We start from the raw sequence: 11,837 nt of genomic DNA on the forward strand, positions 1-11,837 counted from the left end.
CCTGTAATCCCAGCACTCGGGAGGCAGAGACAGGCGGATCTTTGTGAGTTCAAGGCCAGCCTGGTCTACATAGTGAGTTCCAGGACAGCTGGGGCTACAGGGAGACCCTGTCTCAAAAAGACCAAAAAAACAAAAAAAAAAAGTAACAAGCCACTATCTTGGTTGGGGTGAAATTCCGTGATAGAATAGGGCCCAACCTCAGTCACAGACAGAGGAGAAGGGAGGAAGAGAAGGGGAAAGCTCCAGCCACAGTGACAGCCACAGAAATAGAACAGGAGCCAGTGAGATGGCCCAGCGGGTAAAGGCAGTTGTCGCCAAACATGATGACCTGAGTTCAAGCCCCAGGACCACATGGTAGAAGTAGAGAAACAACTTCTACAAGCTGTCTTTTGACCTTTATATACTGCATGAGTCGTGCATGCCTCCCACCACACTAAATAATTAATGATTTTAATTTTGTTTTTTTGAGACAGTCTCTCTATAGCTCCAGCTCACCAGAACTATGTAGACCAGGCTGGCCTCAATCTCTCAGAGATCTATCTGCTTCTGCTTTCTGAGTGCTAGAACTAAAGGCGTGAGCCACCACACCCTGCCTTAAATAAATATAATGCTGGAGCTGGGGTGGTGGTGCATGTCTGTAATCCCAGTGCCCCAGAGACTGAGGCAACTACATAGTTAATGAGCTCAAGGCACTACTACTAGAAGTAACAATAATGGTATTCCCAGCACTTGGACAGAGCTGTAGCTAACCACTCAGGCTTGAGTCTTCCCACAGCTGCCCTGTGGCCACCACGCCCTCCGTTTCTCAAACTTGGAGAGAAAAGCCACTTGCCTGTGGTCACCCAGCAGGAAGAGCCAAGCAGCCTTGGGAGGCCTAGGCTCCTGGGGCACTGTTTAGTTCTGAATTTCAGTTTGCAGTGTTGGGATGGCAGTGACAGCCTCCATTCTGAGCACATTCAGCCACTGAGCCACAAGTCAGCTTGGGGCCAAGATAGGAAGCTAGGGCCAGGGGACTCTGGGGGGACTCTGGGGTTCCCCTTGTGAAAGACCCCAGAGGCTGGCTACCCAGGTCCTCTTTAGGGTCTGATCTACCCAGGGCCATGATCAGATCCTGACCTTGGCCATTACTCAGCACAGTGTGAAGATAGCCTTTACTTTTGACTGAAGATGACCTTGAACCTCTGATTCTCCTGCCTCCACCTCCCCAGTGCTCACATTACAGGGATGCACTACCAAACCCACTTTATTCAGTACTGGGGATCAAACCCAGGGCTTCATGCATGCCAGGCAAGTGCTCTATTATCTGAACTACATCACCAACTCTATATATAATCTTGAGACAGAAGCCTTGTTAAATAGCTCAGGCTAACCTTGAACTCCCTGATGCCCTTGGGATGCTGGGGTGACAGGTGTGCTCCAGCCTGGATGCCCACTTATTTTCTCAGTCTATATAAATACCAACAGCATCCTATCTCAGAAGTAACTGAGGCAGAGCAACCCATCTGGACCACTGTTGACAATCTGCTTAGAGTACCTGATTCTACAGGTGAGGGAGATGAAGCCTAGAGAGGGTCAGAAAGCTGTCCAAGGCCACACAGAGATCCTGATAAAATATGGAATCCAGAATAGTCCCTGGGAAGTTGGGGGTGTCATCTGAAGTCTCAACATTTGTTTCAAGCATGCCGCCTTGTTAGCAATACTTTCAGGAAAGACCCGTCAGCCTGCCCTGTCTACCCCTCAGCCAGTCTGCTGAGCTCAGTCTAGGCATTTGCAGTTGCTGACCCCAAATCCATAGGGTCACCTGGAGGCTTAGATTAGGGAGGGGACATAGACCTGCAGCTCTGAGAACGACCCCACCCCAACTTTCTGAGGGTTTCCCTTTCTAGCAGCTCCTCATGCTGACTCAGGTCAGAGAATAGCCCCAAGGCCAGACTCACTTCTGGCATCTGGGTGAAGCCAAGATCCTGGCTGCACAACTTGAGCTTTGTTCTCTACTTTTCTCTACTTTTTTTTCTTTGTTTCTGCAGGTAGTTCTCTACTTTTCCAAAGTTCTTGGGCAGAGTGTCAACACTGCTAGGAAAAGCAGCATTGTAGACAGAGGGAGAGGGCTTGAGTGGGGATAGTGGAGTTTGAAAATCACATTTGATGCTTCCCCAAACTCTCTGGGAGAGGGGCAGCAAGACACAAGTCATGGCCAACTTGAGGTCCTCCTCCCAGCTTTCCAGTAGCTAAGGGCAGCTCAAGGAGTTCCAGGCTCTTCAGGCTCCTGATTTGTCACACTGAGGTTGGGGTGGGGATGCTGGATCACCATTTAACAGATGGGGCTATTGAGGCTCAGAGAGGTGAAGGGACTCACTGAAGGTCTTGCAGTCAGGCAGTGGCAGAACCTGGCATAGAACATCAGTCATGGTGTTATCTGTCATCCCCACATTGGGGAGGTTGAGGCAGGAGGATGTCAAATTTGAAGCCAGACATTATCTCAAACCACAAAAGCAAAGCACCTCAATGTAGAACTGGAGGTGTTTTCCCATTCTGCAGCTCTGGAAACACTTCAAGGGCAAGGCAGGGAGGGAGAAGTAGCCAGGGAAGTGCAGGGCTAAAGAGGGCTAGTGGGCTGACAATTACTTTGGAAGAGGAAGGCAGGGGCTAGAGTCACAAAACATGTTTCCAGGGTTCCCTGGCTTACCCAAATGCTGTCAGTCTGGGACATAGTGGCTGGAGCAGGGGTGCCTCCTGGTGGCCCCAGAGCCAGCCCCATCCAGTTCATTTTTCCGCATTCCACAGTGTGAAAAGATGAATTCAAGGCTTCCACTCCATAACCACTTGTGCTCCTGTTTATTAAACTTGGCAGTGGGGCCAGCAGGCTGGAGCTCACACTCTGCAGAGCTGCTCGGCTTCAAAGGTAGTACATTGATAGTACAAGACTTCTCTGTAGACAAGAAATGTCTTCCCTTCTACTCACCAGAGCATAGGGCACCTGCCAGGCCCAGATCTAGAAGGGAGACACCCTTGTTAAACAACTACCCTGGCCCCTAAGCAACAAAATCTATGACAGGAAACCAGGGGAGACCTTGGTAAGACAACCAATCAGAGCTGCGGTAGGGAGGCCTGTGTGTTCATGCCACAACCAAACAAAAGCATGGAAATAGGGATGGTGTACTATAGTGGGACCCCGTCCCAAATATTAAATAGTGGCCATCAAACGGCTCTTTCTGGGTCATGGATCAGGGAAGGCTGCCCAGACAGAGGGGCACCTGGGAAAGCACAGGACAGGAACGGTAGGTGGGAAGGTCAGGCCAGCAGGCATCCCAAGCTTGGGTGCCATCCTGGTTTTTTTCTCTGTAAAACGCTAGTCAGCACTATACCATACATGTAAAGGAACGTTTTCAGAGGGTGGACAGATCTCTGAGGCCACCAACATCCACTCCAAGCCCACCAGTGTAGAGTCCAGAAAGGAACTGTCAGCCAGCCTGTCCCTCTCTAGCCCTGCACTGCCCTCAGCTGTCTCCTTCCTCACCCACAGTCCCCAGAGCTGCAGACAGGGAAGACATCCCTTGTTCTACATAAAGGTGCTTCGCTTTTGTGGTTTGAAACAGGGCCTCACTATGCAGCCCTAGCTAGCCTGGACTATGTAGACCAAGCTGGCCTCAAATTCAGAGTTCTGCCTCCCCAGCACTTAGACTAATGGTACACACAGCTACATTTTAAGACCCAGCCTAGGCCAGGTGTGGTGGCTCACGCCTTTAATCCCAACACTTGGGAGGTAGAGGCAGGTGGATGGTGGATCTTTGTGAGTTCCTAACCAGCTGGGGCTATAGGGAGACCCTGTCTCAACCCCAGCACCCAAGGGCCAGGTGTGGTGGTGCATGCCTTTAATCCCAGCACTCAGGAGGCAGAGGCAGGTAGATCTCAGTGAGTTCAAGGCCAGCCTGGTCTACATAGTGAGTTCCAGGACAGCTGTGGCTACAGGGAGACCCTGTCTCAAAAAGACCAAAAAAAAAAAAAAATAACCTCCCCATCCCAAAAGTCTCAAGTAGCCCAGGTTGGCCTTGAGCTTACTTTGTAGTGGAGGTTGACCATGACCTGCTCCTCCTGTGCTAGACTGCAGGCCTGTATCATGCCACGTGAGCCATCATCTCCAAGGCTGATCCTCTGTGGCCTGATCAATGCTTCATCCCACTGTTATTTACATCTATTATGCAAATATGTGGCCACAGGTATGTCTTAATGCAGGCACGAAGGTCAGAGTACAACATGAAGTTGGCTCTCTGCTTCTACCATTTGGATTCTGGGGATTGAACACAGGTGGTAGAGCTTGGCAGCAAATTAACTTACTGGCTGGCTGAGCCATCTTGCTGGTCCCTCATTCCATTTTTATAGCTGAGTAATATTCTACCACAGAGCACACTCTACTTTCCCAGCCCTGTCAATAGGGACACAAGCTGGTGTTAGTGTGCTAAGAGGTCTGCTATAAACACTTGCACATTCACACTTGTGAGCCTTCGTTAGGCAGGGTAGGGGCCAAGTGGTTCAACATGGCTGTCTGCATACCGAAGAGACTGACCACCCAGGAGCTACTCAGTCCCAACACCTGGGGCTTCAATAGCCACCAGGAAGAGCTAAAAGCCAGGACGCTCACTAGTCTGTTGGTGTAGTATGAACATGTAACCTCCAGCTGGAGTCTGCTGGTAAACAGCAGCATTGGTGGACACGACAGAAAGAAGGGCTCATGCTGGGATAGGTTCTTCCCTCCATCACAGATGGGACAGTATGGCCCACATCCAAGGCAGTCATATCCACCTGGCAAATGCCACCCCAGACACACAGAGGTGCTGTCCACTAGTCCAAGACATCGTTTAACCCAGTCAAGCTGACAACCAAGACCTCTAGCTTGTTCTTACTGCCACAAAACACCCCAGACAGGGGATGGAGCTCCTTGGTGGTTAAGGGTGAATACTGCTCTTGCAGAGGACCCCAGTTTGGTTAACCCTAACCCCAGCACCCACACTGGTATTCTTACAGCTGCCCAAAATTCCAGCTCCAAGAGATCTGACACCTCTGGTCCCCTTGGGCAACTGCACACCTGTACACAACCACACATATAAAAAATGCCAACCTTGCCAGGTGTGGTGGCGCACGCCTTTTACTCCCAGCGCCCGGGAGGCAAAGGCAGGAGGGTCTGAGTTCAAGGCCAGTCTGGTCTACATAGTGAGTTCCAGGCCAGCAGCTCGGGCTACAGGGAGACCCTGTCTCAAAAAACAAAATTTCAATGTTTAAAAAAAGAAAGTAGGGCATGGTGGCACAGACCTTTAATCTTAGCACTCAGGAGGCAAAGGCAGACAGATCTCAAGGCTAGCCTGGTCCACACTGTGAATTCCAGTCCAGCTAGGGCCATAGGGAGACCCCGTCTCAAAACAAAAACCAAAAAATTGACCAGCCAGGCATGATAACACAGCCTTTAATCCTCAGCATTTGGGAAGCAGAGGGAGATGGAGCTATGTAAGATTGAGGCTACCCTGGTCTACATGAAATTCCAGGCTAATGACGGCTACAGGGAAACCCTATCTCTAAAACAAACCATCCAACCCAATACCATGGGTTTGAGCCTGGGTGACTTAACAGCTGTCTCCTCAGTGCACTGGTGAGATGGCTGGGCACAAAGGGATGGGCTACCATCATCACACTGATTACTTGCTGTGATGGCTAATCCTGGGTGTCAACTTGATTTGATCTGAAATTAACTGAAATGAAAGAGAACTTCTTGATTGGATCATCTAAAGCCGGAAGACACACCCTAAATGTGGGCGTTACCTTCTGATGGCAGCCGGTATAAAAGACCAAGGCAGAGGAGAACACGGGGCTTTTTGCGGCTTGCCTTCTCTCTCGCTGGTGAGTTTGTCTTGCTGCTGTAGACTGAAGACTAGCTGATATTTTGGAATTTGTCAGACCTTCAGCACCGGATTGGGACTACTGAGACATCCAGCCTTGTGGACTGAGCGACTACAGATTCTCAGCCTCTCCAGTGTGGTGCAGCCATTGTTGGACTACTCGGACTCTATCCTGTGAGCTAAGCTGATAAATCTTTATACATATTCATTCTACTGGTTCTGTTTCTTTGGAGAACCCTGACTAATACACTTGCCCAGGACATAGCGAGAGGAAATGCCATCAAGCGCCCTGTAGACCCCACAGTCAGTGTCTGGTGTAGCAGGCTTGAATGCTCACCAGGGGCAGGAGCCCCAGGGTGGACAGGAGCAGAGAAGTACTCCCTGAAGTGGTGGGGGCTGGCTGGGTTCTGGCTCTGGAGTGGCAGCAGGCCAGGCTTACCCTTAGGTTGAGAGGATGACACATGGAAAGCACTAGAATGGCGAGGTCTCTGAGGTGATACTGACTGGAATGTCCCTGGTAGCTCTACACTGACTGGTATGGGACACCATGAGGTGGCACCTCTCTGTGGGCATGGGATCTCCTCCCTGTGTGGAACAGTGCTGAGGACTGGCCAGGTAGAGAGAGTGACCCAGTATGTCTGTGGAGGCCTGTGGGTAAGCAAGGGTCCAGGGAAGACTCTTGGCTGCCAACTCCAGGTGAGCCAGTGAATAGTTACTCTCAGGCTGCACTTTCTGGAGCACTAAATGGGTGTGACAGATTTCTTATGGAGACCAGGGGGGTTCACCTAGCTCCACACTGGCCTGCTCACAGAACCATGGGACAGCAGGAAGGACAACAGTGCTAGGTTTATTCTGTGGTGATAGGATCTGTGCCAGAGGAAGTAGAGTGCCCCCAGAATACCCTGGGGTCGACGTGTGCCTTCAGATTGATCACTGCTTGCCTACTGTCCTTCCCCAAGGAGCAGTCCTCCCTAGGGGTCATCTGCAGGGCCCCAGTCTTTAGGAAGGCATCTTGTTGGAGGTAGCGGCCCCCCTCTTCTTTGCCACCCCTTTCAGCAGTGCCAGCTTCTTGGGAAGGCTGGAGCTGGCCTTCATCACTACATCATGCTCAATCTTCTTCCGGATTCCCACCTCGAGGCTCTGCAGGGAACAAGAGACCCAACAAGTCAACACCTTTCTCTTCTTGTTTCTTATTTTGATTTTTCTTTTTTTTTGGTCTTTTTGAGACAGGGTCTCCCTGTAGCCCCAGCTGTCCTGGAACTCACTATGTAGACCAGGCTGGCCTTGAACTCACAGAGATCTGCCTGCCTCTGCCTCCCAAGTGCTGGGATTAAAGGCATGTGCCACCACACCCAGCTCTTTTTTTTTTTTGGTTTTTTGAGAAAGGGTCTCACTTTGTAGGCCCAGCTGATCTGGAACTCACAGAGATCCACCTGCCTCTGCCTCTCTAGTGTTGGGACTAAAGGTGTCACCACACCCATTTTTATTCTTTGTTTCTTTGAGACAGCTTTTACTCTAAAGCCCAGGCTGGTTTACAGACTCAAGATTCTCCTAACTCAACTCAACAAGTGCTACCCTCTAGACAAAGCTAACAAACCCAACACTAACCCAAATAAATCCACCCATCTCAACCTTTCTGATCATGCCCATTCTACAGATGCACAACCTGAGGTTCTTATATCAAGTAGGCAGCCCAGGGCCTCAACTCACAGGGCCCACGGTAACAGCAACTTACTGTTTCATGTCTCATCCACATTCCTTGGGCTCCAACTGAGGCCATGAGCCAGTTGAAGTTATTAACCGGCAGCTGTGTCTCACCTCACCCACCCCAGTCCGGCCTGAGTTCCACGGACCTTGATAACCAACTCAGGGTGGACTCAGGAGAGCTGAGGAGGTGCAGCCCTGCATCTGGCACTGTAGGCTGCTATATAAGAACAATGTGCTAAGGAGAAGAGATCCAAAGGACAGCATGCTTTGTGGGGGCTGGAAGAGCGCCCAACAAGTTTCTGTGGGAAGAATCCAGAGATGGGAACCATTCTTGGAGTGGGCAAAGCTGTAGAGATGAAGAAGGTGGATGAAGGCAGGAGGTAAGGGACTTGGGCTTTTCCTGAGCAGTAAGGCACCATGGAAAATTCTGTAGCAGGCAGAAGTAGAGCTAGTGAGTAGCTGATCGGGAGCTGTTGGCATAAGCAGGTACATTCTAGATTGATTCTGCAGGAATCAGACTGGAGTGAGCCAGGTTCAAGGGTAACCCCAGCATCGGAAGGGCAAAAGGAAGAGTCCATTCTCTACCTGAGACTCTTCCCAACCCTGAGGAGCTGAGCAGCCCACTAGGTACCTGGTTTGGAGAAAACCAATGCTCAGGGGAGACTAAACCTTTCACTAATGATTTAATTCAGATTGGAATCTCTAATATCCATCTTTTTGGAATTATTTGCCTGCATATACTTAAGTGTACTTGTATAAACAATGCCCGTGGAGGCCAGGAGAGGGAGTCAGACCTCCTGAAGTTACAGATGGCTGTCAGCTGCTCTGTGGGTGCTGGGAACCTGGGTCTTCTGAAAGACCAGCCAGTGTTCTTAATCCTCGAATCATCTCTATAGTCCCTCTTTTCCAATGTCTTAATTAGCTCAACCCTTTGAACTTGGATTAGAGCTGACCTAATGGCCAGGTGGTTCACACCCATAATCTCAGCACTCAGGAGATAGAGGCAGGAGGACTGCTATGAATTCAAGGCCAGCCTGAGCTACCCAGACCTAGTTTGTTGTTGTTCAAGCCCAGTGTGTTGGTCTTTAATCCTGGCATTCGGAGGCTAAGGCACGTGGATCTTTCTGAGTTTGAGGCAGCCCAGTCTACATAGCAAGTCAGCCAGGACTACAGGGAGACCCTGTCTAAAAAAAACCCAAAAAAACAAACAAAAAAAACCCACCCAAAAAAAGATCCAGCTAGGAGTGGTAGCACACCCCTTTAATCACAGCACTCGGGAGGCTAAGGCAGGTGGACCTTTGTGAATTCGAGGCCAGTCTGGTCTACATAGCAAGTTCCAGGCCAGCTGGGGCTACAGGGAAACCCTGTCTCAAAAAGATCAGAAATAACTGAGCCTAGTGGACAGTGCCTGTAATCCACACTCTGAGGCTGAGACAGAAGATCTGATGTCTCAGGTCTTAGGTTACATATGTCTAGGCCCTGTCTCAGAAGAGCTCGGCTATCAGAACAAAAGATAACAATCAAACCAACAACAAAAAGGTCCGTCATTTGGTGACAACCCCTAACCTTCACCTGAGGCCGCCCCCGCTCGCGCTCCTCGATGCTAAGTACAGACTCCGAATCCAACGTCAGAGGAGGACAAGAAGCTCCTCTCCACACTCAGACCCCTGCTGCACCCACCCTCAGGCTGGCGCTCGGCCCGTTGACGACATCCTGGGTACCCCCGACTCCCGAACTCTGTCCCCACCACCTCCTGCTCACCTTCTTTAGCTTTTGCTGCTGCACCACGCGCGCTTTCTTGGGGGCGATGATCTGACCTGAGGAGAGGATGCCTGAGTGACTGCCTGCTTTTTCCACCGTCTGTCTTCCCACTTTCTCCCCCCTCCTCCCCGGCTCCCGCGCTCCCACCGCCCTCCTCCCCGGCTCTCCGCGCTCCCACCGCCCTCCTCCCCGGCTCCCGCGCTCCCACCACCCTCCTCCCCGGCTCCCGCGCTCCCACCGCCCTCCTCCCCGGCTCTACGTGCTCTCTGTCCTCTCGCCCGCTCCTCACCGCCTTTCCTTGGTCTACGGCTTCGCTCCCCCTGGGTGTTGCTCTTTGGTTTCCGCGCCTGGAACTTACGCTGTCCTTGCGCCATTACCAGTGCATGCCGGAAGAGACGGGGCCACAAGCATCTGGAGCCGGAAGCTGCTAAGCAGCTAGGGTTACATCGGGGCGGAAGGGCGCGAGGCCTCATGGGAGACTCGGGTTCCGAAAAGGAACCGCAGAAGTGATTCTTCAAAGTTGTTGGAACTTGGAGAATGTAGGGCCCTTCTGTGTACTGTTACCAACTGACGACTTTTACATACATAAAAGTTCAGGTTAGGTTTGCGGTGAGGCAAACGTGGAGCTTTTTTGGCGGAGAATTAGTCTTCCACAAGTGTCAGTCATTGTGGGCAGGTGAGACGGCTCGCGGTGGAGGGAGGGCGCTTACCTCCAAGGCTGACGCCGCCCTGGGCGAGATCCCTCAAGGGAACCGACTTCCGCAAGCTGACTTCTGACCTCCACACACACCAATTTTTAAAATGTAAAAATTACCCTTACGTAATCATAATTCTTTTTTTTTTTTGCGATCTTGGGGATGGAACTCGGGTCTCACACGGAACACAAGTAGTCGCACCATCAGCTGTTTCTTTCAATATTAAAATACTTTATATATACGGGGGGGCTGGGAACTTGGCTTACTGCCAAAAAGATCAGGCAGGACACTACTGGGAGTGTACAGGAAGCAGGTATTTTATTTAGGCTTCAGCCTGGTCTAGCAGACTCAAGCCCCAAGATCTGGATTCCGATGGGAAGTAGCACATAATCATTGATACCTTAGACATTGGGTTACAGTGAGAAGGCAACTTACAAATTGATTGGCTATCAGTAAAGTCTTAAAATTGGGCAAATTATTTTAAGTTTAGAAAACAAATGTTAAAAAAAATCCTGTCTCAAAGTCATCGCAGAAGTCTCTGAGACAAGCAGAATTGAAATTTGTTCAGGACACAAGGCCAGTGGGTGTAGACAGCTGTGTTAGTGTTCTAACCACAAACTGAACCTTGCTGACAGAGAGACAAAACAAGGATGAAAAGCCATAGTTTTCCTAAATATTCCATCGGGCTCTACATCAATTCCCCCAATTCCCCCTTTGAGACTTGTTATTTAACCCAGAATTAAACTATACCGTCTCATTCTCTTCTTAACGTGGGGCCTTGGTGGCTGGAGAGATGGCTCAGCAGTTAAGAACACTGGCTGTTCTTGCAGAAGGCCCCAGCTTTGAATCCCAGCACCCACATAGCAGCTAACAACTATCCATAACTCCAGTTCCAGGGGATCCGACAACCTCTTTTGTCCTCAGTGGGCATTGCATGACACAGGTACACTTACCTACATGCAGGCAGTACATACATACACATAAATAAGTAAATAATTTAGGGCTCATAGTGAAGTAGCTAAAGAAACTCAATTTAGTCCTGCTTTGGCGTTCTTCCCAGCCACTAGCCTACCCCAGCCAACAGTCAGGGCTTTTCACAACTCTATGGCCTAGAAGTATAACCAATACATCTGCTTAAGTATAACTAAAACAACTATAGCAAGCAAGGTCTTTCTGACTTCCATCTGGTCCAAGCTGGTATGATTTTTGCCGTTCTTTTATAAACTATCTCTGCGCTTTAGCGCTGAGAGACTTTCAAAGGTACTAGCCACTCTCAGCCTCGAGCTCATCAATTATCAATAAAGGACTCCTGCTTTTAATTGGCTTCTGTGTGTGATTTGTAGTCTTCTGGCCTTGGGGCTCACTATGTAATGCCATGGTTGGCAGTGGGTCTTCTCCCCGTAGTGGCTTCTACAAAAGAAGTAATGCACCTCAGACAGAGGGGAGCCAGACAGGGACCAAACAGACAGGCTTCTAACATTAGTATGCTGATTCAAACTATTTTTATTTTTTAATTTTTTGGTCTTTTTAAGTCAGGGTTTCCAGATAGCCCCAGCTGGCCTGGAACTCACTATATAGACCTGGCTGGCTCATAGAGATCCGCCTGCCTCTGCCTCCCAAGTGCTGGGACTAAAGGCGTGCACCACCATGCCCGGCCTTGATTTAAGCTTTAAAACCTCCAAAACCAGAAAACCATATTCCAAGAGCTAGGGGGGTCCCACCCTTTAATTCCTTTCTAGATTTTTACTGGTATATGAGCTATCTTTCTGATATTATTGGAGATATA

General features: G+C 50.0%; 1 protein-coding gene across 2 annotated transcripts; it reads right to left on the reverse strand.

Annotated features, from left to right (window-relative positions):
- Positions 1–6,714: 6,714 nt before the first annotated feature.
- On the reverse strand, positions 6,715–9,845 carry CUNH19orf53 (chromosome unknown C19orf53 homolog). Of its 2 annotated transcripts, none has more exons than XM_029557381.1 (3): positions 9,715–9,845; positions 9,357–9,412; positions 6,715–7,028 (listed from the first exon to the last, which is right to left on the reverse strand). In XM_029557381.1, the coding sequence occupies exons 1-3, from the start codon at positions 9,827–9,829 to the stop codon at positions 6,888–6,890; spliced, it is 312 nt and encodes a 103-aa protein (XP_029413241.1). In that variant the 5' UTR covers positions 9,830–9,845; the 3' UTR covers positions 6,715–6,887. The 2 variants fall into 2 exon arrangements, with proteins under 2 accessions (XP_029413241.1, XP_008853655.2); XM_008855433.3 differs by having other exon boundaries at positions 9,646–9,803.
- Between the last annotated feature and the right edge of the window lie 1,992 nt (positions 9,846–11,837).

Source organism: Nannospalax galili, unplaced genomic scaffold (genome assembly GCF_000622305.1).
Source record: "Nannospalax galili isolate Female #2095 unplaced genomic scaffold, S.galili_v1.0 scaffold47, whole genome shotgun sequence".
Lineage (NCBI taxonomy): Eukaryota > Metazoa > Chordata > Mammalia > Rodentia > Spalacidae > Nannospalax > Nannospalax galili.